General features: G+C 47.0%; 3 protein-coding genes across 6 annotated transcripts; 2 read left to right on the forward strand and 1 right to left on the reverse strand.

Moving 5' to 3' along the window:
* Positions 1 to 1,106: 1,106 nt before the first annotated feature.
* LOC125520200 (translation initiation factor eIF-2B subunit delta-like) lies at positions 1,107 to 6,540 on the forward strand. The gene is made up of 6 exons (XM_048685040.1): positions 1,107 to 1,390; positions 1,654 to 2,021; positions 3,089 to 3,833; positions 3,914 to 4,010; positions 4,094 to 4,148; positions 6,284 to 6,540. The coding sequence occupies exons 1-6, from the start codon at positions 1,132 to 1,134 to the stop codon at positions 6,344 to 6,346; spliced, it is 1,587 nt and encodes a 528-aa protein (XP_048540997.1). The 5' UTR covers positions 1,107 to 1,131; the 3' UTR covers positions 6,347 to 6,540.
* Positions 6,541 to 11,308: 4,768 nt separating this feature from the next.
* Positions 11,309 to 14,428, forward strand: LOC125519983 (pyruvate dehydrogenase E1 component subunit beta-4, chloroplastic-like). Its single transcript, XM_048684762.1, has 4 exons — positions 11,309 to 11,422; positions 11,507 to 11,588; positions 11,680 to 11,726; positions 13,223 to 14,428. Exons 1-4 carry the CDS (start codon positions 11,343 to 11,345, stop codon positions 14,193 to 14,195), a joined length of 1,182 nt encoding a protein of 393 aa, XP_048540719.1. The 5' UTR covers positions 11,309 to 11,342; the 3' UTR covers positions 14,196 to 14,428.
* Positions 14,429 to 14,512: 84 nt separating this feature from the next.
* On the reverse strand, positions 14,513 to 18,111 carry LOC125519982 (expansin-B12-like). Of its 4 annotated transcripts, none has more exons than XM_048684758.1 (5): positions 17,816 to 18,111; positions 15,784 to 15,997; positions 15,568 to 15,680; positions 15,253 to 15,476; positions 14,513 to 15,156 (listed from the first exon to the last, which is right to left on the reverse strand). In XM_048684758.1, the coding sequence occupies exons 2-5, from the start codon at positions 15,941 to 15,943 to the stop codon at positions 14,712 to 14,714; spliced, it is 942 nt and encodes a 313-aa protein (XP_048540715.1). In that variant the 5' UTR covers positions 15,944 to 15,997; positions 17,816 to 18,111; the 3' UTR covers positions 14,513 to 14,711. The 4 variants fall into 4 exon arrangements, with proteins under 4 accessions (XP_048540715.1, XP_048540714.1, XP_048540716.1 ...); XM_048684757.1 differs by having other exon boundaries at positions 15,784 to 15,953; positions 17,816 to 18,109; XM_048684759.1 differs by having other exon boundaries at positions 14,513 to 15,141; positions 15,784 to 15,953; positions 17,816 to 18,108.
* Between the last annotated feature and the right edge of the window lie 5,114 nt (positions 18,112 to 23,225).

Here is a 23,225-nt window from a genome sequence, read left to right on the forward strand (position 1 = left end):
GCAAACTACCTCATTTCAGCTAAGCTGCACTTGCCCCAGCCCCGTACTTGGTTTCGTTACAAGACTTTGCTGTCACCTGTTGACAGAACCAAACACTAGTTAAGTTGGCAGTTGTCATGTGCATCACGAGTAGGGATGCATGCGGGCATGTCCACAGAGCTCTCATCCGTCCGTGTTGATTGTTTCTGTATTGGCACGGTTATTATAGCAGCAGCGATTAGTGTATTTCCATCCACTTAGACACACGTGGACTTGGCGGACACATCACGAGAGTCCCGCTGATTAGAGCGGGCCAAATTGGCTCTCCTTGGCTCCATGCAGTATTTTCTAGCCCTGCCTTGCCATGAAATGCTACGATTTTTTAGCACTTCTAAATGTATAGCCTGGAAAAAGGAGGCTAGAAGAATTCTAGCCTGTGATCCAAACGTCCCATGGTTTTAAAACCTTAACACTTTGATTTTAAAATAAACAAAGATGACTTAGAATAAAAGTACCGAACTCAATTCACGCTTCATCACTAAGACATTGAAATTAGATGATTTCATGGAGAAAAGAGGCCCACGTGAGCCCGCTTAGTAAGGTATTATCATCCCATCCCCAAATCCTAGAAACGACAGAAACACTTTACAGCAGCTGTGAGTTTATGCTTGTGCTTGAGCTGTAAAGTTCATGCCGTTGAGGTCGATGGTGAATTACGTTTGATGATTATGGGACACTTCATAGCCGCAACCACAAGCAGTGAAGCTGTGAAGCCTTTCTTTTGGTGTAGACTAATAAGGTTGGGTATTAGCTTGTTGTGATCCTGCCTGGTGGGGTTAAGATGTCATGTTGCAGGTGTAAGTAAATTGTGTCCAGTTGTGAGCTGCTTGTAGAAGTAGCAAAGTTGAGTTTACTTCATTCCTGAGTCATGGCATCAGGTTGTCACTTCTTAATGGTGCACTAAGTGGTCAAAATCTTTGTCGTTTCTCAATCTTGTTTTTAGCATTTTGCGTGGCCTCTAGTGTCATTGAGTAATTTTAATAAATTGCATTTTTTCTTCATCTTCCTAGTTTTACTGAGCTTTTAGTCTGGAAGAATTAAGGCCACTTTGTTTACCTTGCACTTGCTAAAAGAAGATCGGGTGGATATAGTATGTACATACTGTGTCTTTTTTTATACACCTGTTTTGCCTTAACATTTGTGGAAGTTCTTGAAAAAAACATTTTGATTTTCTTTAATTTCCACATGATTTGTTGTTTATTTCTTTCAGAAACAAACAAGGGAGATTTGGCTGAAATAAGGAATGAAGATGCTCCAGTGTCCATTCCGCAAAAGCAGAAACCTTCTAAAGCAGAGAGGCGTGCTATTCAGGAGGCTCAGCGTGCTGCGAAAGCTGCTGCGAAGGAGGCAGGTAATACCTTATTTTCAGCCTTATATATAGTATTGTCATAATAAAACCTTCTCATCCACCCCGACTGTTTTTGGGCGTATTTTGGCTCGGGGACAGATGTGCTGCTTTGCAAAATGGAAATTTTAACTTCCAAATAGGTTTAGGCAATTAATTGTAAATAGAGCTCACTTTCTTATGGATTCACATTTATTTACAATGATCTGAAACATCTATATTGTAGCCACAACTTCCTTGCATGACGGTCACATTAATTTGGACTGTAGGTTTATCAGGAAAGTCTACAGGCGCTGCTTCTGGGGCTAATCCTGCAACATCCAAGCAAGCTAAGCCAGCTAAAATTTCTCAGAAGAAAGATGTGCCCCATGCTCCAAGTACAGTCGCTTCTGAGAAGAAGGTTACTGAACGCCAACCAGAGAGAGATAGAAAAAAAGATGTTCCTCATCCGAGAATGCAGTTTGATGACGTGCATCGGGTGGAGAAAGCAAAGAAACGTGCAATTGTCAACCAATCAGAGGCTCGAAACAGAGTTGAATTGTTTAGGCATCTGCCACAGTACGTCCATGGCACTCAACTTCCTGACCTCGAGTCAAAATTCTTTCAACTGGAACCAATTCATCCTTCTGTATACAAGGTAATTGCTATTCATCTACTCTACCCAAAATGTTATCTATGTGCGACATAAATACTTTTGTTATTCAGTCTCAAGTATGGTCATGTGACAATGATTTCTTGTTCATCACACATTAACTCTTCATGCATTTAGGCGGATTGCGGTATAGGAAACTAAGTATGCAACATTCCATTTATCAAGAATTAATAAATACTAGTGACAGTTTCGTGACATAGATAAAAACAATAAGCTGCAGCTATCTTTGATTCCTCTGTCTCCATCGTGGTCTGAAACTACATGCTTCTGTCCTTGTGTTACCCTTAGTTTAATTTCAAGCACATAATGTTTTATGTATGGGAGAATGTGTGATGCTAGAGCGTTTATGAAACAATCATTTTCCTTTTCTGCCCCTTTTATTACAAATGTCAAGTATCATGCTCCTCTAGGAACAACTTGAGGGCTTTGGAGATATTTTTTGTAAACAACCATTTTGGCCAAGAACAAAACAACTCATGTTTACCTTTTGTGTATAATGCCTAATTATTATAAATTTGTTTGTGAGTTCACTGAAGCACTTTACAGTCACCAACTACAACATCAAATGGATAATATGATGTGAATGGTGTTATCTTAGAAGTGTCACATAGGCTATATATGCTGTGGTGGAGAAGAGAGAAATCAGAAGAAGAAAAAACTTGCCTTCTTTTAATTAAAAGATGATGTCCCATCAACAATATCTCTCACCACATGTGTTGTTAATAGGTTTGCTGATTTGGTAATCACTTACTGACTCAACAATATCTGCCTGGGCCAGTTCTTTTGCTGGCTTCTAGAATAAGCTGCCCCCTACCCAGCTTATTCTAGAAGCCCAATCAAATCTAGTTTATTAGAAGCCTACTAATTAAGACTTGACCAGTAGGCTTCTAAAAATATATTTTTGGTTGGGTTCTAGAATAAGCTGGTTAGGGGGCAGCTTATTCTTCTAGCTCAAAAAAGCCAGCAAAAGAACTGGTAAGGTATGGGTTTGCTCGACTGAATGTTAATTTCAGCTAAGTTAAATGATCCGTCTCTTCTTCGCTATCTTTCAGGTCGGGCTCCAATATTTGTCTGGTGAGGTATCTGGTGGCAATGGTCGTTGCATAGCAATGCTTCTTGCGTTCAGGGAGGCAATAAAAGATTACTCCACACCGCCAAATAAAACTCTCAGCAGAGACCTTACTGCAAAAGTTGGTAGCTATGTGTCATTTTTTATCGAGTGCCGTCCACTCTCAATTAGCATGGGCAATGCTATCAGGTTCCTGAAAAACAGGATTGCCAAGCTACCAATTACATTGTCAGAGTCAGAAGCCAAGGCCAGTCTTCAGTCTGATATTGATCGTTTTATTAATGAGAAGATAGTTGTTGCAGATCAGGTTATTGTCAGTCATGCTATCACAAAAGTCAGAGACGATGATGTCTTGCTAACATATGGGTCATCATCAGTTGTTGAAATGATTTTGGAGCATGCTCATGAACTTGGTAGGAAGTTCCGTGTTATAGTGGTGGATTCTCGTCCCAAGCTTGAGGGGCAAGGATTACTGCGTAGATTAGTGGCAAAGGGCATTAACTGCACATATACTCATATAAATGCAGTTTCATACATCATGCATGAAGTTACAAGAGTCTTCTTGGGTGCATCCTCAATATTATCAAATGGAACAGTTTATTCCCGAGTTGGCACAGCATCCGTGGCTATGGTGGCACATGCATTTGGAATTCCTGTTTTGGTTTGCTGCGAGGCATACAAATTTCATGAGAGGGTGCAACTTGATTCTATATGCGCTAATGAGCTTGGTACGCATATGTTCTTGTATGCATTGTAAGTATACATCCGGGTCATGCATAACAAGTTTCTTACACAATTTTTTGCTCAGGTGATCCAGATGTGATTTCGAAAATTCCTGGGAGGGCAGATTTGGGCGATCTTAAGAACTGGGCTGACAACGAGAATCTCCAACTGTTAAATCTCACGTATGTACCTGAATACCATCTATGGATAGTTTCTTAGATCCATTAATTTACTTTGCATGAAAATAATTTTGCACATCTGATAGGTATGATGCAACCCCTTCTGATTATGTGTCGATGATCATAACGGATTATGGAATGGTAAGATACTCTTAAGCTTCTGGTCGTAGTCCATGCCGTTGTATATCTACAAAAACTATTCATATATGGTATCTTTTCAATTTGTTGTCCTCACACAAACACAGTTATTGAATTTGGCTATTAGCAGAATGGCAAATGTTCATTCTATTACCAAATTTTACTAGCTCTAGGATACAGTTTATTTCGTTTTGATGCTTTTACTATGGATGCACTCCATTGTGCTGTTAAGTGATCATTATTATAAGCTGTCTAACAGCTGTCTGCTTAGGATTCTGTTAAGAAACAGAAACAGTATCAGTGTTGTAAACTCGATGTACTTGTGTTACAGATTTAATAGAACCAACTGGAACCTTTGCAGTTAACATTTGAGCTTTGACCCAAGTCAACTGAATTCCTTTTTATAACATCCAATTAATCTTACGAAAAGTTATTTAGGCATGCCACGGTTCAGCTCTGAACATCCACACCTGTTGTTTCATTTTATGGTTGGATTAAAAAATATACATTATTGGCATCTGTTTTTGGTAGTTTTTACTAGCAAACAAGCCCATGCGTTGCAACGGGAGAAAAAAAATCACACACTTCTAGTGTGGTAAGCATGGCTTAAGACTTGCCTCCGTCCACTGTTTCAATACGGCGTCCCACCAGTTTATGTTTATCCTCTTTCCTGTCCTCGTCGGTGGTGTCCGCTTATCCTCCTTCCTGCGCTTGCCTATGGTGGCCATGATTGTTCACCTAATCACAACGCCCCGGACATGCTCAATCCCAAGGCGATGAGCTCGATCACCGCACGACACCTGTCATTGTGCTTCACTACTGAGTAAATGCCAGACTCTGAGATACTTTCACCGTGTTATTTCATAAACAAATTCAACGGTGTTTCTTGATTCTTTTATATAAAAAAAGTAGGACAAGGGTCCTTTTCCCCTGATCTCATTTTTCCTAGGGAACTTCCGAAATTTGGATCCTCCGTCTCAGTTGCACCACAGAACTACAAGGTTTGAGAAGAGTAATGTCCAAATCTCTCTCATCCTCCCATGTAATCGCGAAGCATTCTCAGCGTACAATGCCTTGCCACATCCTAATACGCTAGTGGGGGTCACACATGCACATGCATTCTCTTTCAGGGGGCTACAGATACCATCACCAGCCATACTCCAGGAGTCAACCAACCAGCAGTGATGCATCACAATATCCCACGAGCCAACAAGCCAGGCAGAGTCAACCTGCGTGCAGTGCATGTCTTTCATTTATTATTGGGCCTCAGTCTTTCCTATTGGCAGGTGCAGTAATCGGGCACAATTCACGGCGTTAAATTCCTTCCTTCCCATAGGAGCATGGTCTGCACCTCGCCCTTGTGTGTTAATTCTTGAGGCGGTTCATTGATTCTCCAGACAACTCATGGCGTATATAAACTGATGAAATTTGTTATAAAGGAGCGAGGTGGGACTATTTAATTGTTAAACGAAACGTTTATAATAGCACAAGCATAAGCTAGGTCAGTTGGTTGTAGTTTTATTGAGGGGAGGGGAGGACATGAGTTCGATCTCCAACCAAAGCAATTATTTTTCTTTGATCCTTGGAAGCCCACGAGTAGGCCCAGTGACGTACCTAGCTAAAGGAGGCAACGGCCCAAAGTCATGCTTGCTAAACCATACAAACCGAAACCATACAAACTGTTTTTTGGCTTTTATTAGGACTATTGATTGACTGTCAATTGCTAAGACTGCGGGTTGATTTGTAGATTTTGTGGTGCTTGCTAAACCATACAAACTGTTTTTGGCGTTTATTAGGACTATGGATTGACTCTCAATTGCTAAGACTGCGTGTTGATTTGTAGATTTTTGTGGGGCTAAAACACAAAACAGCACACCGTACCAAGAATATCAATTCAATTCTCTTTATTAGTAGTAGTAGGTATAGATACTAATACTGTACTTACGTGAAACCAATTCTTGCAAATCACATTGATTTAGTTGCAGGTCTTTAATATGCTTCCAATATCTTGAACTAACTATTTTCTCTGCAGACAGACATATGCATGCCTTATGCTTGTGTTTGTTTAGGTCTCCATGATATGTGTTAATGTGGTAACTATTGTCCATTTAATTGATGTGGTTGTCTCGTTGTTGCAGCTTCCACCTACAAGTGTGCCAGTCATCGTGAGAGAGTACCGCAAGGAGCAGCTGTGGGTATAGATCTACTTGCAGTATGATCGCAGTTTTGGCAACTGTTGCTGCCTAGGTGCAGCATGAGTGGACATATACAACTTGTATGTTTTTGAGATGTGGGCTGTTAAACCTGTTTTCCGACTTACCGTTTTGTCTACTCAAAATGGTCGTCTAGTTTTGTCACCTGTGATTTCATTGAAATGCATTTGACTTGAAGTTTCTTTTGAGCCCTGTGTTTACACAGAGCAGTTGCTTTACCCAACAAGGGGATGCCAACTTTCATGGTAGGAATACTTTGCCAACTCCATTCCCAGTGTTGTCGGGAGGCTGACCTTTGCAAAGCCAAATATGTTTCCTGTGAAGGGAAATCCAAGCAAAGAGCTTGTGGTTTGGCTCTGCTGTAGCCTTCCAAATCTTTGTTTGCCTTGTTACCAAAGTAAAGAGCTCTCATTTTGTCTCAGCTAGAACCCATGATTTGGTTCAGCCTTGGCCTTCCAAAATATTTGTGATTTCAGTCTCATGTGTTCCTCGTCGGGAAGGAATCACCTAGCAAAGATATGTTGTCTCAACTAATGCCTTCCAAATCTGTTAAGGTTGAACCCAAGAAATCAACCTGTAGATATCAGATCAGCTGGAAAAATTTCTTCTTGCAAAAAGAGTAGATACAACTTGTGACCAACTACCGAGTGTTTGAGTTTTTTTTTTTTGGACAGCAAGAGGGTCTGAGACTCGTTCACGATGGGAAGTGCTTGTTTACTCTCGTGAGTAATAAAATTCTCATCCCCTTCCCCCCTTTATATAGCTAATTTTAATACTTTCAAGCTTTTTACCTAATTGGAGTTACCCACACAAAATTGCATCAAGAATTGTCCACCTTCCCAACACTAATCTAATGTGTACTCTCTTTTTGTTTGCAAATAAATCTAATGTGTACTCTACATTTATCTTCTTTCATAAGAATTGAAAACAAATGTAATACACGAGTTGTCCATTAGGAGTCTCTAATTCGCAGGTAAAATCCATGATTCTTACACGAACTGAACTATTTGTGTGTGAACATTTATAAATTTATGTGAATCATAGCAGGTTCAGATCCAAAGCGAAAGTGAGCATCGATAGGCCCGTGATCTAGTAGACCCTCCCAAAGAAGGAAAGAGGTCCAAAATATCACTTGTTTTTGTTCTCCACACCTCCTCCCGGCGATCATGGGTTCCATTCCCCTCCTCCGGCAGTGCTAGGGTGGGAAAAACCCGGATCTCTGTTTTGACGTGGGTATAGTTAGGTTTCTGGTCGGTGGCAATGTGGAGGCGGAGATGATGTCGGGGAAAATAAGTGTGCCACCTTGCTATCCACTCCGCGACGACGTCTTCTGGGGCTTCATCGCCAATCTAGCAGCGATGTGGAGGCGGAGATGCTGTTAGGGAGAATAAGTGTGCCGCTTCGCCATCCCCTCGGCGGCAGCGTCTTCTAGGGTTTCGTCTGCTCGCGGGTCCACATATCTTGTGAGTCTTTCATTCCTTCACCTGGTCGACGATGCGACAACGACGACCATACTATGTGGGGATTTTGTCCTTTGGTGAGTCGTCAATGCATTGACGCTTCCTCTAGCCGAGGTGTGGATGTGGTAAGATGGGGTGTTGGACGGGGTCGTCTGATGCCCTGTGGTTTGGTTGCAACAATGTTTCTGATGACATTGGCTAGTAGTCGACCTTAGCTTTGCCATTCAATCCAGGACGGTTTTTCTGGACGAGCAGGGTGACTTCCTGACTGTGAGAGGCCGGTTTGGAAATAGGTCGAGGAGCGGCAACGGCGGTGCGCCACCGGCACGTCTTGGACGTGGAGGTCGTGATGTGATGCTCCCAAAGGACGGGCTTGCAGTTTCTTATTCTGTTTGGGCTGCCTTGTAATGTTGAGGTTCTTACTAAAAGACATATTTACCTTTGCAAGAAAAAAACCTGCAATTTCAAGTTAAGAATCTCCATGTAGGTAGATTATTATTAGGGCAATGCTACGCGTCCCTCGGGTGATAAACCGATAAGATCAGTCCCCTCGGCAACCGTCAGATGCCGTCCAAAACAGCCGTCCGATCTACCGTCACAGCCAACTGGGCGCCTCGGCAACAGCTAGCTTGTTGTACTCATGGCTTTGCAACAAGGACCTTGTTGCAAAGGTCCACTGAGACAGTACCACTGCCCCGTCATGGCCTGAGTGCCTCGGCTATGGAGCGTCGCCGCTCGCCGGAGTCGTCGCATCTCCTCTGAACCAGCACCCCGAGCAGCTGCCTCTACTCCAGCACGACAACGATGAACTCTCACGCCAGGCACTCCTCTAGCGATTTCTGCAACCAAAGCTATGTTTCTGAAACATGCGTCATGTTGCAATGCTTGCCCTCGTACGCTCTAACGCAGGGCGCTCATTCTGGGCTCTCTACAACCGAGGCTATGTTTATGAAACAATACCCTTGTTATAGGAGAGAAAATATTTATGGTCAAACCATTTTTCTTCTTTATGAAACAAGATGTTTGTTGGAGAAACTTTCTGAAACTAGACCCTGTTACCGAAAGAAAAACTTCACCACCAAACACTTTTTTTCTTTCTAAAACAAGATCTCTGTTGCAGAAAGCTTCTGAAACAAGACGCTTGTTGCAAAAAAAAAACTAGCCGCACGTGACTTATTGCCAGTGCGAGTGCCTGATCAAAATCAATCCGACGGCTACACAGGAGACGGATGTTGTGTGTGCATCAGCCGGATGAAGGTTAGCGTTTTCCTTAGAGCATCTTCGGCCGTTGCGCCCCCAAGACGCGTCGAAAACCGCCGCTTGGGGGCGAGCTGATGCTATTTTAGGCTTGGGTGCCAGTGCGTTCCCAGCCGCCCCCCCAGGTCGCCCCCAGGCGCCGATATCGGCCCAGTATCAGCGCTTTCAGCCTATTTTCGGCGCTGAATTGGCCCAATTTCCGGCGCTCATTCAAATAAGATCATCAATAAAATCATCACAAATAATAAAAACACTCATATTTCATTGCACGTCCGGCTAGGCGTTGCCCTTGAGCCTTCATAGGTGCTCCACTAGATCCTGCTGCAGCTGATGATGCACCTGTGGGTCTCGGATCTCCTGGCGCATGTTGAGGAAGGCCGTCCATGTTGCAGGGAGCTGGTGATCCACTTGGGCAAGAGGACCCTGCCTGTAATATGGTTCAGTGTCAAACACTGGCTCTTTCTGCTCGCTCTCAATGATCATGTTGTGCAAAATGACACAACAAGTCATGATCTCCCACATTTGATCTTTTGACCAAGTCTTAGCGGGGTACCGGATAGCAGCAAATCGAGATTGGAGCACGCCAAATGCTCGCTCGACATCCTTCCTGCAAGCCTCCTGAACCTTCGAAAAGTGGGAGTTCTTGCCTCCTGACACAGGGCTTGAGATAGTCTTCACAAATGTTGACCATCTCGGATAGATGCCATCTGCTAGGTAGTACCCCTTGTTGTATTGGTGCCCATTGATCTCGAAGTTCACCGGAGGAGAATGGTCCTCAACGAGCTTGGCAAAAACAGGAGAGCACTGCAGCACGTTGATGTCATTGTGAGTTCCTGGCATACCAAAGAAAGCGTGCCAAATCCAGAGGTCCTGTGTGGCCACTGCCTCAAGTATCACACTGCAAGCTCCTTTGGCACCTTTGTACATCCCCTGCCAAGCAAACGGGCAGTTCTTCCATGCCCAATGCATGCAGTCGATGCTTCCAAGCATACCAGTAAATCCTCTTGCTTCATTCTGTGCCAGGATCCGAGCACTGTCTTCAGCATTGGGTGATCGCAAGTACCTCGGTCCAAACACTGCCACCACAGCCCTGCAGAAACTTGTAGGTGCACTCAATGATCTAGGACTCGGCCATGCGCCCATAGTCGTCGAGTGAATCACTTGGAGCCCCGTATGCAAGCATTCTCATAGCTGTCGTGCACTTCTGGATTGAGGTGAATCCAAGTGTGCCGGTGCAATCCTTCTTGCACCTGAAGTAGTTGTCGTACTCCCTGAGTTCATTGACTATCCTGAGGAAAAGCTTTCGGCCCATCCGATAACGGCGCTGGAAAACTTTGTCGCCGTGCAGTGGAGCGTCGGCGAAGTAGTCGGAGTAGAGCATGCAATAGCCTTCGAGCCGATGACGGTTCTTTGCTTTCCGTCGCCCTGGCGCCGAGCCGCCTCGCCTCGGCTTTGCATCGCCGGCAAGCAAGCCGGCCAGGGCGGCGAGGACCATGAGGTGTTCTTCGTCCTGGGCGGCGGCTTCCTCCTCGAGCAACGCCGCGAGCACCTCCTCGTCGTCGGAGTCCATCGCGGCCGGGGCAGGCAAAGCACCGAACACGTAGCGGGCGTCATGCGCAGACTCGTCGGCGGGCGCCGGAGCGGCGAGGGAAACTCGGGGAAAGTGGGGGGAGAGGGCATCGGGGGGATCTTTCTTTGTTTCACGACGAGGAATGGCGAGATAGCGGCGGCGGCGGTGGAGAGGTAGCTGGCGACGCCGGGATCGACAAGGTGTCGGGGAAGGAGAGGGGAAAACGGGGCGAATCAGTGTGACTTTTCGCCTGATAGTGGGGACCCGGACGATTTTCCCTTCCGCCGGTGCCCCCAGGCGCCCCCAATGCGCTGGGTTCGGCCTGGGCGCGCCGGGTTAGGAAACGGGCTGATCCGGCGGATTTCGGCGTCTTGGGGACGTAACTGGGCCGTTTTTCGATGCCGACATTAAAAAAACGGTCTAGGGGGCGCGGCTGGAGATGCTCTTATTATTACGCAGAAGACGCTGAATAATTCCAAGCATTGGACTCTCTTTCAAAGAGTCAGAAACGAAATCAAGCGGCTGAGATCAAATCCGTCCATCCTCCAGCCATCTCCATCGGCCCATAGGGCCTAGACCCCATCATCAACCTCTCTCGGTGTCTCCTCTCCCTGCCTCCCTAGTCCACCCCGCGCCTCGTTCACTCCGCCGCCGTCTCCCCCAGCCCCCAGATCTCGACCCGACCCTCCCGTCTGCAATGGCGGCCGCATCGTCGCTCCACGTCGCCGCCCCGGCCGCCACCCCGCGGGTGGGATCTGCCGGCCCCAAATCCGCGCAGGTAGTCACCGTCGCCCCGCGCGTGGCTCTTCGCCCGTGGCTCGCCGGATCTTCGCTGATTTTGCGTGTGTTTTTCTCTGCTGTAGCGGCGAGGAGCGTGCGCGTGGCCAGATCGGGCGCGGCGGCGCGTCATGGAGGCAGGCTGGTGGCGTGTGCCGCCGTTGCAGTTGCGTGCTCTGTTCTGCTCTGAGAATCTTTTCCTTCTTCTCTGGTGCACTGGACTGTTCGCTTAATCTTGTTTGTGATTTCGTGTGCAGACCAAGGCTGATGCGCCGGCGAGCGAGGCGGCATCCAAGTCTGAAGGGTAAGACTGTAACAGCACACTTCCTCGCCTGCCTGATATATGCACAACTGTGTTCTGAGTGCTCATGATGAATCAGGATCCATGCAAAACTACCTTGGGGAAAACGGATTCGTGCAAAACCAACGATTCAATTGATTGTTCATCTCTCAGGAGCTAACAGTTCGAGTATTGAACTCAATTTAGCTTAGATTTGATTGGATTCGCTGTCTTAGGCTGTATTTGGCTACACTCCAGTTCAGAGTTCCAAGTTTGTTACGACTTGTAGTTTTTAGTGTTATGTGTCACTATAGTTGTCTGCTAAGTTGCAAACTTCCCTCGGTTGCCAAAGTGGTGGGCTGTTTAAACTTTTAATATGACCCCTGTCAAAAACACATGGGGTTTTGGAAAGCATGTGGTGAAGCTTCTCTACCTTTGACTAGGATCGTATCAGAAATAATTTTCTTTATAAAATCAGGAGAAAAGGGTATCGTAAGGTTCTTAATAATATTTCATAAACAGAGGAAGGACGTAGTCAAAGTTGAAAGTTCGTATACAGTAAGGACCAAAGTTATACCGTTTTAGGACAGAAAGCCAGTTCTGTTTGTGCTTGAGGGCTTGAGTGGATATGGCTTGAAGCCACATGATTCCGCAGTCAGTTAAGTTTCTTTTTACTGATGGAAAAGATCGTAGGACCAACTGCCTAATACAGTAGATGATATGCACCTGTTCTTCTGGTAGACAGCATACTTTAATAACCTTAATAGCAAACCAATAAGTAGTTGGCAAGTGGCTAGGAACACAGATTGCAGTATATCTAGGGAGTAAGCAAGCTGCTTCAGTGAATTGCAAGCTGAGATTTGGGACTACTTAATATTGTTTTGGTTATTTTGACAAAGACAATGCGCGTTGACTTGTTGCTTCTTTGCCTACTTAGTAAAAAAAATTGAAGCTGTATTTACTCTATTTCCATATTTCAGTAAAAACTGACATCATTGTGATTTGTTAAGCGCTTAACCTTTGCTTAGTAGATTTTTTAAATCCTGGGTTTGGCACAATATTTTACTATTTGTTGATAGGCAGAGTATTAAGTCAACACAAACCCGTAGCTTGGGAATATCATGCAAACTCTCGTATGAACTTCAGTTGGTGGGATCTGTCATATGTACATCCACCCAAGTAAACTGGATTTATTTTCCAAAATTCAGTAGAATGCTTACTACCGGAAGGGAATATGATGCCTCTTTGACCTACCTGAGTTACACCTGTGTAAGATATAGATGGGTTGGGTGGAACCAGCTGACTATTGGCCACATTTACTGGCTTTGGCCTTTCTACTCTCCCCTCTGTAGGAAGCTTTAAACTGGGTTTGGTCTTTAAAATGTAACTATGCTACTCTCTCCATTCTTCTATTTTATATTACCCAATAAACGAAGATTTTACTGCATTTGATCTTTCATGAATATGACTTCTTGTATGCTCAAGTGCAAGTCCCTGATTATGTAATAACTTCTATGTAGTCATGAGGTCTTGCTGTTCGAGGCTCTTCGCGAGGGTTTGATGGAAGAGATGCAAGCGGATCCAACAGTGTGTGTCTTTGGTGAAGATGTTGGTCACTATGGTGGTTCTTACAAGGTGACCAAGGGTTTGGCTGACATGTTTGGAGACCTTCGGGTTCTTGATACACCGATTGCGGAGAACTCATTCACCGGCATGGGAGTTGGAGCAGGCATGAAGGGGCTGAGGCCTGTTGTTGAAGGCATGAACATGGGCTTCCTTCTCCTTGCTTACAACCAAATCTCAAACAACTGCGGCATGCTTCATTACACCTCTGGTGGCCAGTTCAAGATACCACTTGTGATCAGAGGTCCTGGTGGTGTTGGTCGCCAGCTTGGTGCAGAGCATTCACAGCGTCTTGAGTCATACTTCCAGTCAATCCCTGGTCTCCAGATGGTTGCTTGTTCCACTCCTTACAATGCCAAGGGTTTAATGAAGGCTGCCATAAGGAGCGAGAACCCTGTCGTGCTATTTGAGCACGTCCTTCTGTACAACCTGAAGGAGAAAATTCCGGATGAGGAGTACACTCTATGCCTGGAGGAGGCTGAGATGGTACGGCCTGGTGAGCATGTGACTATCCTCACATACTCGCGTATGAGGTACCACGTGATGCAGGCTGCAAAGACGCTGGTGAACAAAGGGTACGATCCTGAGGTGATTGACATAAGGTCGTTGAAGCCATTCGATCTGCACACAATAGGCAACTCCATCAAGAAGACCCACCGCGTGCTGATTGTGGAGGAGTGCATGCGCACTGGCGGGATCGGCGCCAGTCTGAGATCGGCCATCATCGACAACTTCTGGGACTACCTTGACGCCCCCATCATGTGCCTGTCGTCTCAGGACGTGCCAACACCCTACGCCGCAACTTTGGAGGATGCGACCGTCGTGCAGCCTGCCCAGATTGTTGCCGCCGTCGAGCAAATATGCCAATAGGGCATCATCTGTTTCAGCATCGTTGATTTGTATCTGCCCTGGCTTGGAAGAACCTTTAATTTGTCATTTTTGCCTTGTAGCGAGGTGTTCATTGTGGTATAGGCTTGTAACCATTTTTTATTCCTGCTACATAACTGTACTGTATTATGCTGAATGCTACTAGGGTCTGGACTCGGGTCTATTGGAAGAAATCTTTGATTATCCTGGGCAAGGTATAGCCATTTGTTTGATTATCTTTGTTTTGCCTTCTAAAGAAAGATTGTCTCGGGCCACATGGTTGAGGTCTCAAGAAAGCTTAGATCATGACATCCAGAACATGTCAGCAGCCATGGCCTCACCACCAATTGCAACATTGAAAAGAAGATCACAACACCCCTTCTCCAGGGGACGAGTCGCTTGCTTGATCAGCCAAGCAACTTAGTCCAGGCTAAGCTACACTAGCTAGATGATCGCATCAGTCTAAGCTACACTAGCTAGATGATCGCGGCTTACATTCTCACAGAACCACACATGACATCACAGCTGGAACAATACCATCAGCAACAGCAGGAGGTGACACAGCCAGCCCAACCTCCCTTCAAACCCATAGCGCCGGCGACCGTCGCTCGCCCTTTCCCTCACCGCCACGCCGCCCGGCTGGTATGCCACGCCGGGGTTCCACCCGGTGGGTATGGCGTTGCCGGCGACGAGCATCTTGCCGGACCTGAAAGTCAGCCGGATGGAGAAGGGCCCCTGGAGGGTGGAGCCGGAAAGCTTCCACACCGCGCCCCAGGACTGCTGCATCGGGATCCACACTCCGGTTGCCCCGGCACCGCTCTGCATGATGTCGACGGCGTAGAGGTCGCTGTCGCCGTCCTCGTACTCGACCAGGATGGCGAGGTAGTTCGGGTTCGAGCCGCTGTCCACTTTGAAGGTCAGGCCTACTCCAGTCCAGTCACAGGTCACGCTGCAGACACAAATGCTAACACGACGGATTAATGGCGGCCATAGAAGAGCCATTGCAAGAGGCCATGAAGAGTAACCATGACCTATATGTGTTCCATCGACTTGTGCGTACCGGGTGTACTGGATTTGGATGAGGCCAGCGCCGCGGAGCTGGTCAGCTTGGCCAGGTTTCGCCATGGCGCCGAATGCTGTCCCGCTCATGTCGAAGTGCGCTGCCTCATTCTGGCACTGTCCATCGACTAACCCGCTCAGGCATGGGCCGCCACCAGGGCCCTGGTCTGTGATGACGACGGTCACCGGAATACCAGAGCAAGCTTGATTGCCACCGCAGACCACCTGATGAAATCAAGGTTACTGAATGTCAAATGACAGACAAGTTGCAGTCATGCTCATGGCCTCAGCTGCATACGTAGAGCTACAGACGCACCCGGTAGCACGCGCCACAGCCATCGCCAGAGTCGTATATGACAGGGCCGCCAGCGGCAATCATGGATGAGAACGGCGGCTGGTCGACAGCATACTGGTACCCGCAAGCGCCACCTACAACAGCACATGTGATTCGGCATGCAGGCATCAGACGTTAACTTCAAGTTCAAACGCTAGTTTGGGCAGGGCTAGTGCCATTAAATCATATATCTATTACCTTCACTTCCCGCGCCATTGGCGTCACCATACCAAGTAGCGATGCCATTGGACCAGCCGGAGAGCTCATGGTGGATCTCAATGGGTGCACAAGGGTGGAAGAGTGAAGCAATAACAACTCTGGTGGCAATGAAGGACAGGAGCTGAAGCTTGGAAGCCATTCGCAGCACTCTGTCACAATTAGCTATCGCTGGTAAGGTTTGAGAAAGTGTTGGCTTGCAAGGAGGGAAGACAAATAGAGGAATAGTGTTAGTCTTGCAATGTGCACATTCAATAGACAATTTGTTTGATAAAGGACAGGCCATAGTACACAGGTTTTCTTTGGAGAGAGGACACACTGAAGCAAGAGTAGCAGGATTTTGCAGTGCAATTTTGTCATTTTCTTGTACTCCCTCCGCTCCGATCCATATCAATTGTCGCTGATTTAGTACAAAGTTGTACTAAATCAGCGACAATGAATATGGATCAGAGGGAGTAACAAAAATGGCATCAATCACTAATTCGCTACCACACAGGGAACTGATGATCAGTTGACAAGTGACTCAGAGAGAGGAGAATAAATTTTGGAGAGATCCTCTCCTTGGGACAGATGCAGACATTCCGACAAAAAATGGATGTGTGCATCGCAATGATGCAGAGGCCGGGGCTTTCACCCTCCTTTTAGAAGAAAAAAAACTGAAAAAATTGGCATGAGGCGAAAATTCTATAATTGTCAAATCAATGTACAAATGCTCCTGAATTTTCTTAGACTAATATTCAAGGATATCTTATGAGTATGATACTGAGATATATGGAAAGGCATCATGAACTCATTTGATCCTGTCTAACAATCCCAAAGATCTTAATATGAATATCTGATACACTTAAAATGAAACGAGAGCAGATTTTAATGTGATAGGTAAAGACTACAAGCGATTGTTATTTAAGCACATCATGCTAGTTACAAGCATTATCACCATACATCTATTATAGTTGGTTAAGAGCTCAGTGTTATCACTGCATCTAGGATAGCCCTTATGTCTAAACGGTTCTGGGGTGTAACATGTAGTGCTAGCAGGGGTACATATAACAAAAATGGTCTTAGACATTGTGAGTGTCATGTTTTTTTTCTTAATAATGGAAGTTTTATCACCCCGGCCTCTGCATCCTAAGATGCATATCGCTGTTTATAAGCATTTGACACCTCGAATAATAATAAGGGTGAGTTACAGATTTGAAGAAAAATGCAAAATCTGAATAATGAAAGAATGTTGGGGCTCGTAGAAAACCATTGCCTGATCACCGGTTTCTAGTATGTAAACAGAATTATTCCACAGCTTGTGCTACCATACTCTTTTGGAGAGAAAAATATAAACTACTTTACTTCAAGATTAGTAAACTTTTCTAGAAGAAGAGCACCACAGCAAATCCTGAATCCCACTAATCTGACATACAAAATGATTAAAGATGTCACTACGCACATTTCATTTTGTATTTCAAGATTACTTATCATCATTGCTACATAGGGAGTAGAACATTGTGCAGTGTAAGTAGGTACCTACAGATCACGCAGCCAACACACAAATTAGAAGTCTCAGTATTGGCTGATGACAGTTCTACTTCCTACATATACTCCCATATTTGCTCCTGGACGCATCGCGAGCCAATGAAGGGAAGGGAGAGTTCGCAAACAAGCGAGCCTCGAGCCCCTAAGCTTGTTCCAATTCAAAGCAATCAGCAGAATCGAGCAATTTCCTACCTCTGGTATTGCTTGCAATCTGCTCATATCTGGGGCAAATGTGTACCAAGGGACAGAAACGCGCAGCCTCCTAAACAAATTCAAACTGAAGTGCACCATACATATATATACACGCACTAGAAAAGCGCCAACACGAATCAATCCTAGGTCGATTTGACCCGCTGCCTGGAAACGATAACCAACCAAATTTGCACGAACCCTGAAGGCCTGAAGAAGCGCCATGCCAACAAGCAGGCGCAGTCACCAGTCGCGTCAGAACGGCACAGTGCGTAAGAAGTATAGCGAGGAGTCTTACCCGTCGAGCCCGGCGACCACCGTGCTCCTCGAGTCCGGCCACCTTCCCCCCGCACGCACGGGGAAGACGAGCAGCAAATGCGGCGGCGCAGATTCGGAAGAGGAGCCAAGCGAAGGCGGGTCGAGGCGTCCGGCCAGTTGCTGCTGTATTTGCAAGGAGAAGGCGGGGTTTGTTGAAATGTGGGCGGCGGCGGCGGTGGAGGAAGGGAGGTGGCGGCGGGGGAAGAGAGATGGTCGGGGGAGTGGAGTGTCTCACACCTCACGGTCAGAAGGAGCGAGATGGAGAGAGGGGAAAGTTAGAGAAGCTACAGTACCCTAACTTCCCTTCTTTCTATCCACATGATTAAGGTTAAAATGATTTAAATTAATTTTTAAATTAATGATCTACTGTGTATATTTATAGTAATTACATACAAACAAATTGATGGTGAAATAAAATTATTTTAAAATATTTATATCTACAGTAAATATCAACACTAAACAACCTTCTAGCTATCTACTAACCGTCCCTAATTTTCCTTCTTCATTTTATACTAGGCTAGCATTGTAGCACGGTGACTTTCCTTCGCTATGTTAGAGGATCCGGTTCCGGCGACTGGGTGACATGCCTGTTTTGGTTGCACGCCCGGCCGGCCGGGGCACTGTCCATCGCGTCTCCCTGGCCCACGACAAGCTGGTAAGCTTTGTCATTTTCAAATAATGACATTTCACAACCTCGAAAACCCCACTATATATGTACTGTATAATCAAACAAATCCTGCACTATGGTCAGTCCAAATTAGAAGGTTTCTTTTTTTTAAAAGAAAAATGACCGACATGGGAGGAACTGAAAGGATGCAGGGGAATTTATTGGGGAAAAAATAAATATGGTGAGGGGAGAGGGTCCGATAAGATATTGGAGAAAGGTTGTTAACAACATCACCAACCGCAGTCAAACTGGACAAAATTTATATAAACGGACGCCTTTCATAGAAATTGGAGCACACTCATTACATTCTTTTTAAATATTTTTCATTAAAAAGGCGATTGGACCTAAACTTAGCACACGGCGATGTCCGTCCTCCACATCCTTGTTCCCTTTCGGCGTTTGCCGGGTCCATCTTGCCGTCTCCATGAGCGGCGGAAATGAGACACGTCAAGTGAAGGTGCGGTCGCTGGCAAGGAAGAGTGGGACATGGGAGACGGACCGATCCACTTGGGACTCGAGGCCCCGCCGCCTTCCATGCACTACTCCTCATCGGAGTCTGTGACCTGTCTATCGCCGGTGGACGTAAGGTCAATGATGGACGTGGACGAGATAGCACGCTCCTCATGCTACCAGCGCGCTCGAAAGTTTGTTGGCGACGCGTAGGACGCGTAGCTGCCAGCGTTCTCGTCCATGATCGCCTGCGCCACCTCCTCATCAGACTGCACCGTGCCCGCATCTGATTGCGCCGGGACAACGTTGCAAGCGACGGCTTGAGCGCGCGCGACCTTGTAGAAAGACCGCTGCTCGGCGACGAAGTTGGGGTTAGCCGCGACCATGGCCGCCACGGCTTCCTCGCTCACGCCATCACTGTAGAACTGCTTCTCGCCAACCGGTGCTGCTCGAGAAGGAAGAGGTTGTACCGCTACTCCTCCCACGCCTGTCGTAAAACTGGCATTGGCACTTGCATCGACTGCTCCTTCGCCATGGCGGATTGAAGTGCGTCTCCGCCTGCTCCATGGTGAAGCCAGCATGGACAGGCACAAGCGCTGTGTGACGCCCGAATATTTAAGCTACAGTGAACCTCTGCTAATGATGCCACATCACCCCGATTACTGTTACTAATCTCATGTTAGTTTGAAACCGGTTCGGATTCAAATTAAAAAAATCAAGCAAACAACAAATGTTTTCAAATATTAAAATTAAAATGTTTGGAATGAGCCAAATAATGCATATGTAATTATGGTGGAGAAACCAACCTCTTTGGAAGTGTATGATTGTCCCAAAGTAAATAAAACAGTAGCAAAACAATTAGTTAAGTGCCTTTTATGATTAATAAAATATTAAACTATTTTATCTAGTTGCCCAAGTTTTTGTGGCATTGGAATATGTAGTAACACTATTTTAGGAACTAATTATATATTTTACTAAAACTAAAGTATGTTGGAAATAATAGAAAACAGTAAAGAAAAAATAAGTAAAAAGAAAAGAACAAAACAGAAAGAAAAAAAATAAAATAAAAGGACCCCCTGGCCAACTGGGCCAGACGGCTCAGCTGGCCGGCCCACCAACCGGTCCAACCCCCTCCATATCCCCATCACGGGGAAACCCTAACCCCCCGACCGCACACTCCCCCTACTCCCCACGTCTCCCCTCTCCCCCTCCTGATCCGATCTGGATCGGGGACGAACCCGCTCCTCCCTCTCACGACGCCAGCGTCCTGACCCCGTCGCCGGACTCTCCCATCGCCTCGATGCCCGCGTCGTCCCCCTCCACTGCGCCCCGTTGTCGGTGTCAAAACCGGCGGATCTCAGGTAGGGGGTCTCGAACTGTGCGTCTAAGGTCGATCGTAGCAGGAGACAGGGGACACGATGTTTACCCAGGTTCGGGCCCTCTCTATGGAGGTAATACCCTACTTCCTGCTTGATTGATCTTGATGAATATGAGTATTACAAGAGTTGATCTACCACTAGATCGAGATGGCTAAACCCTAAAGGCCTAGCCTGTATGACTATGGTAATGATTGTCTCCCCTCCGGACTAAGTCCTTCGGTTTATATAGACACCGGGAGGATCTAGGGTTACACAAGGTCGGTTACAAAGAAAGGAATCTACTTATTTGATCGCCAAGCTTGCCTTCCATGCCAAGGAGAGTCCCATCCGGACACGGGTGCAGTCTTCGGTCTTCGTATCTTCACAGCCCATCAGTTCGTCCCATGGCTAACAGGCCGGACGCCCGAGGACCCCTTAATCCAGGACTCCCTCAGTAGCCCCCGAATCAGTCTTCAATGACGAAGTATTCGGCGCATAGATTGTCTTCGGCATTGCAAGGCGGGTTCCTCCACCGATGACTTCCAAGTAGTGTGTTCGGCCTTTCATTTAATGTTGTACCCCTCGGCTTCTGTACATTAACAACTTTGGTTTCCACGTGTCGAGCGAATGCGAGAGGTCAGGGCATTTTTGCACTTAACACCCCAGCCACGCGAGGGACAACGTCTATTTAACAAGATTGGATCCCAGATCCATTCAACATCTCGCGGAGAAAATCCTCAAAGGTTGCCAGGAAGGAACACTCCAACATGTCTAGCGTCCCCAGCCCCTCCTCCCGTCCCTGTGGCCCAGAAAGAGGCGAATGGGAGAAGTGCTCCGTATCCCACCGTCAGATGGTGGAGCTGCAAACGCAGGGGTTTCTCCCCCCTGTGGATCTAGTTCCTGTTCGAGCAGGGTTGGCCTCTTTCGATAGCAAAACCCAGGCGAAGGATTTCCCCAATCCATGTGTGGGGAACGAGTGTGTTTCGTCCCCTATCTGCTAAGGGGCGTGGGATTTTCAATTCATCCTTTCATCCGAGGGCTTCTGGAATATTATGGCCTCCAGCTACACAACTTTACTCCGGCCTCCATCCTGCACATTGCGGGTTACGTCGCTTTATGCGAACTATTCCTGGGATGTGAGGCCCATTTTAAACTGTGGAGAAGGTTATTCCGCCTTGTCCCGCGCACGCGCACGCGCGCCCGAGCCCCGCCTCGCTCTGCCGTTGTAGCTGCTGCTCCATCACGCTGCCGATCGCACCCGCACCGTCCACACCTTGGCGCCCTAACGTCGCGCTTCGCCCCGTCCGGCTCGTCCGTTGCTGCCCCTGGCCGTTCTGTTCCCCGCGTCGTCTATTCGCTGTTGCTCTGACCCCACGGCTGCGTGATGCCGCTGTTGCCTCCGCCACCTGACGCAGCTGCCGCTGCCATGCTGCCCCCCGGCTCGCCGGTCGCCCTCGCTCCGCCCGCGCCCCGCTCGCTCCTCGAGTTGCGGTCGTGCCGCTCGCCGTCCCGCCATTTGCCCGCGCCGCCTCGCGCTCGCCTTCGTGCCCTTCCCCGCTTGCCTCATGTCGCCGCCTGCAGCTGCGCGTCGGCCCGCGCCCGCCGCTGCCCTCCCGTCGGCGACCCCCCCTCCGGCGACCGCCCGCGCCTCGCCGCCGTCCACTGCCCCGCGGCCCCCTCCGCTCGTGCTTGGGGCCGCGTCATGGCACCCCCGCGCGCTGGCCGTCGCTCGGGCTGCGGTTGCGCCCGCAGCAACCGTTCGGGCTATACCCGATAACCATGCCTGATAGGCCCCCAGGGCCTATGACAAAGGGGCCCACCCCACTGGAACATTTATATAATAATCAATTAATGAACTAATCTAATTTAATTAATCTTTCTTAATTAAACCCTAATTAACATGTTAGTCTATGATAGGTGGGTCTCAATGGACCCACATGTCAGGTTTGACTCTAGTCAACCACACTTTTGACTGCTGATGTCACACCTACGTCATGATGATGTCATCACATACTATTCTGGATAATATTGGTTTAAATTTATGAAATAAATTTCAGAAAATGTTTAAAACTTTAGAAAATCATAGATAATAATCCGTAATTCGGATGGAAAAACTTTGTACATGAAAGTTGCTCAGAATGACGAAACGAATCCAGATATGTAGCACGTTCATCCGCCACAATCCATAGCATAGAGAACACGCAACTTTCCCCCTTCGGTTCAACTATCCGAAAACGCGAAACACCGGGGATACTTTCCCGGAAGTTTTCCCCCCTTCACCGGTATCACCTCCTACCGCGTTAAGCACACATGGCACCATTACTTTTCATGTCATGCTCAATATGCATCTATTTGCATTATATTCATTGTTTCTTCCCCCTCTTCTCTCTGGTAGACTACGAGACTGACGCCGCTACTGGTGCCCCGATCAACTACATTGTTGACGACCCCTCCTTGCTAGAGCAACCAGGCAAGCCCCCCTTGATCAACCCGATGTCGCCTATACCTTCTCTCTACTGTTTGCATTAGAGTAATGTAGCATGTTACTGCCTTCGGTTAATCCTATTCTGCTGCATGGCCTATCTTTGCTACTATTGTTGTTACCTTTACCTACAATCCTAAATGCTTAGTATAGGATGCTAGTATTCCATCAGTGGCCCTACATTCTTGTCCGTCTGCCATGCTATACTATTAGGTCGTGATCACTCGGGAGGTGATCATGGGTTTATGCTTATATACATAATATATGATACCTGTGATGACTAAAGTCGGGTCGGCTCGTAGAGTACCCGTGAGTGATTCATAGATTGGGGGCAGAAAGGACATTTTTCCCGACTACCCTCTAGGTGGATCTTTGTGGCGGAGCGACAGGGCAGGATGAGACCACCTAGGTGAGAGGTGGGCCTGGCCCTGGT

The sequence above is a fragment of the Triticum urartu genome, chromosome 7, assembly GCF_003073215.2.
Source record: "Triticum urartu cultivar G1812 chromosome 7, Tu2.1, whole genome shotgun sequence".
Taxonomy (NCBI): domain Eukaryota; kingdom Viridiplantae; phylum Streptophyta; class Magnoliopsida; order Poales; family Poaceae; genus Triticum; species Triticum urartu.

Coding starts and splice junctions, on each gene's coding strand:
- LOC125519982 (XM_048684758.1), bottom strand. CDS start 15,943: ATGGCTTCCAAGCTTCAGCTCCTGTCCTTCATTGCCACCAGAGTTGTT. Junction 15,681..15,783: donor CAATGGCGCGGGAAGTGAAG/GTAATAGATATA, acceptor GTGCTGTTGTAG/GTGGCGCTTGCGGGTACCAG. Junction 15,157..15,252: donor ATCCAAATCCAGTACACCCG/GTACGCACAAGT, acceptor CCGTCGTGTTAG/CATTTGTGTCTGCAGCGTGA.
- LOC125519983 (XM_048684762.1), top strand. CDS start 11,343: ATGGCGGCCGCATCGTCGCTCCACGTCGCCGCCCCGGCCGCCACCCCG. Junction 11,423..11,506: donor GCCGGCCCCAAATCCGCGCA/GGTAGTCACCGT, acceptor TTTCTCTGCTGT/AGCGGCGAGGAGCGTGCGCG. Junction 11,589..11,679: donor TGGCGTGTGCCGCCGTTGCA/GTTGCGTGCTCT, acceptor TTTCGTGTGCAG/ACCAAGGCTGATGCGCCGGC.
- LOC125520200 (XM_048685040.1), top strand. CDS start 1,132: ATGTACATACTGTGTCTTTTTTTATACACCTGTTTTGCCTTAACATTT. Junction 1,391..1,653: donor AGCTGCTGCGAAGGAGGCAG/GTAATACCTTAT, acceptor TTTGGACTGTAG/GTTTATCAGGAAAGTCTACA. Junction 4,149..6,283: donor TCATAACGGATTATGGAATG/GTAAGATACTCT, acceptor TCGTTGTTGCAG/CTTCCACCTACAAGTGTGCC.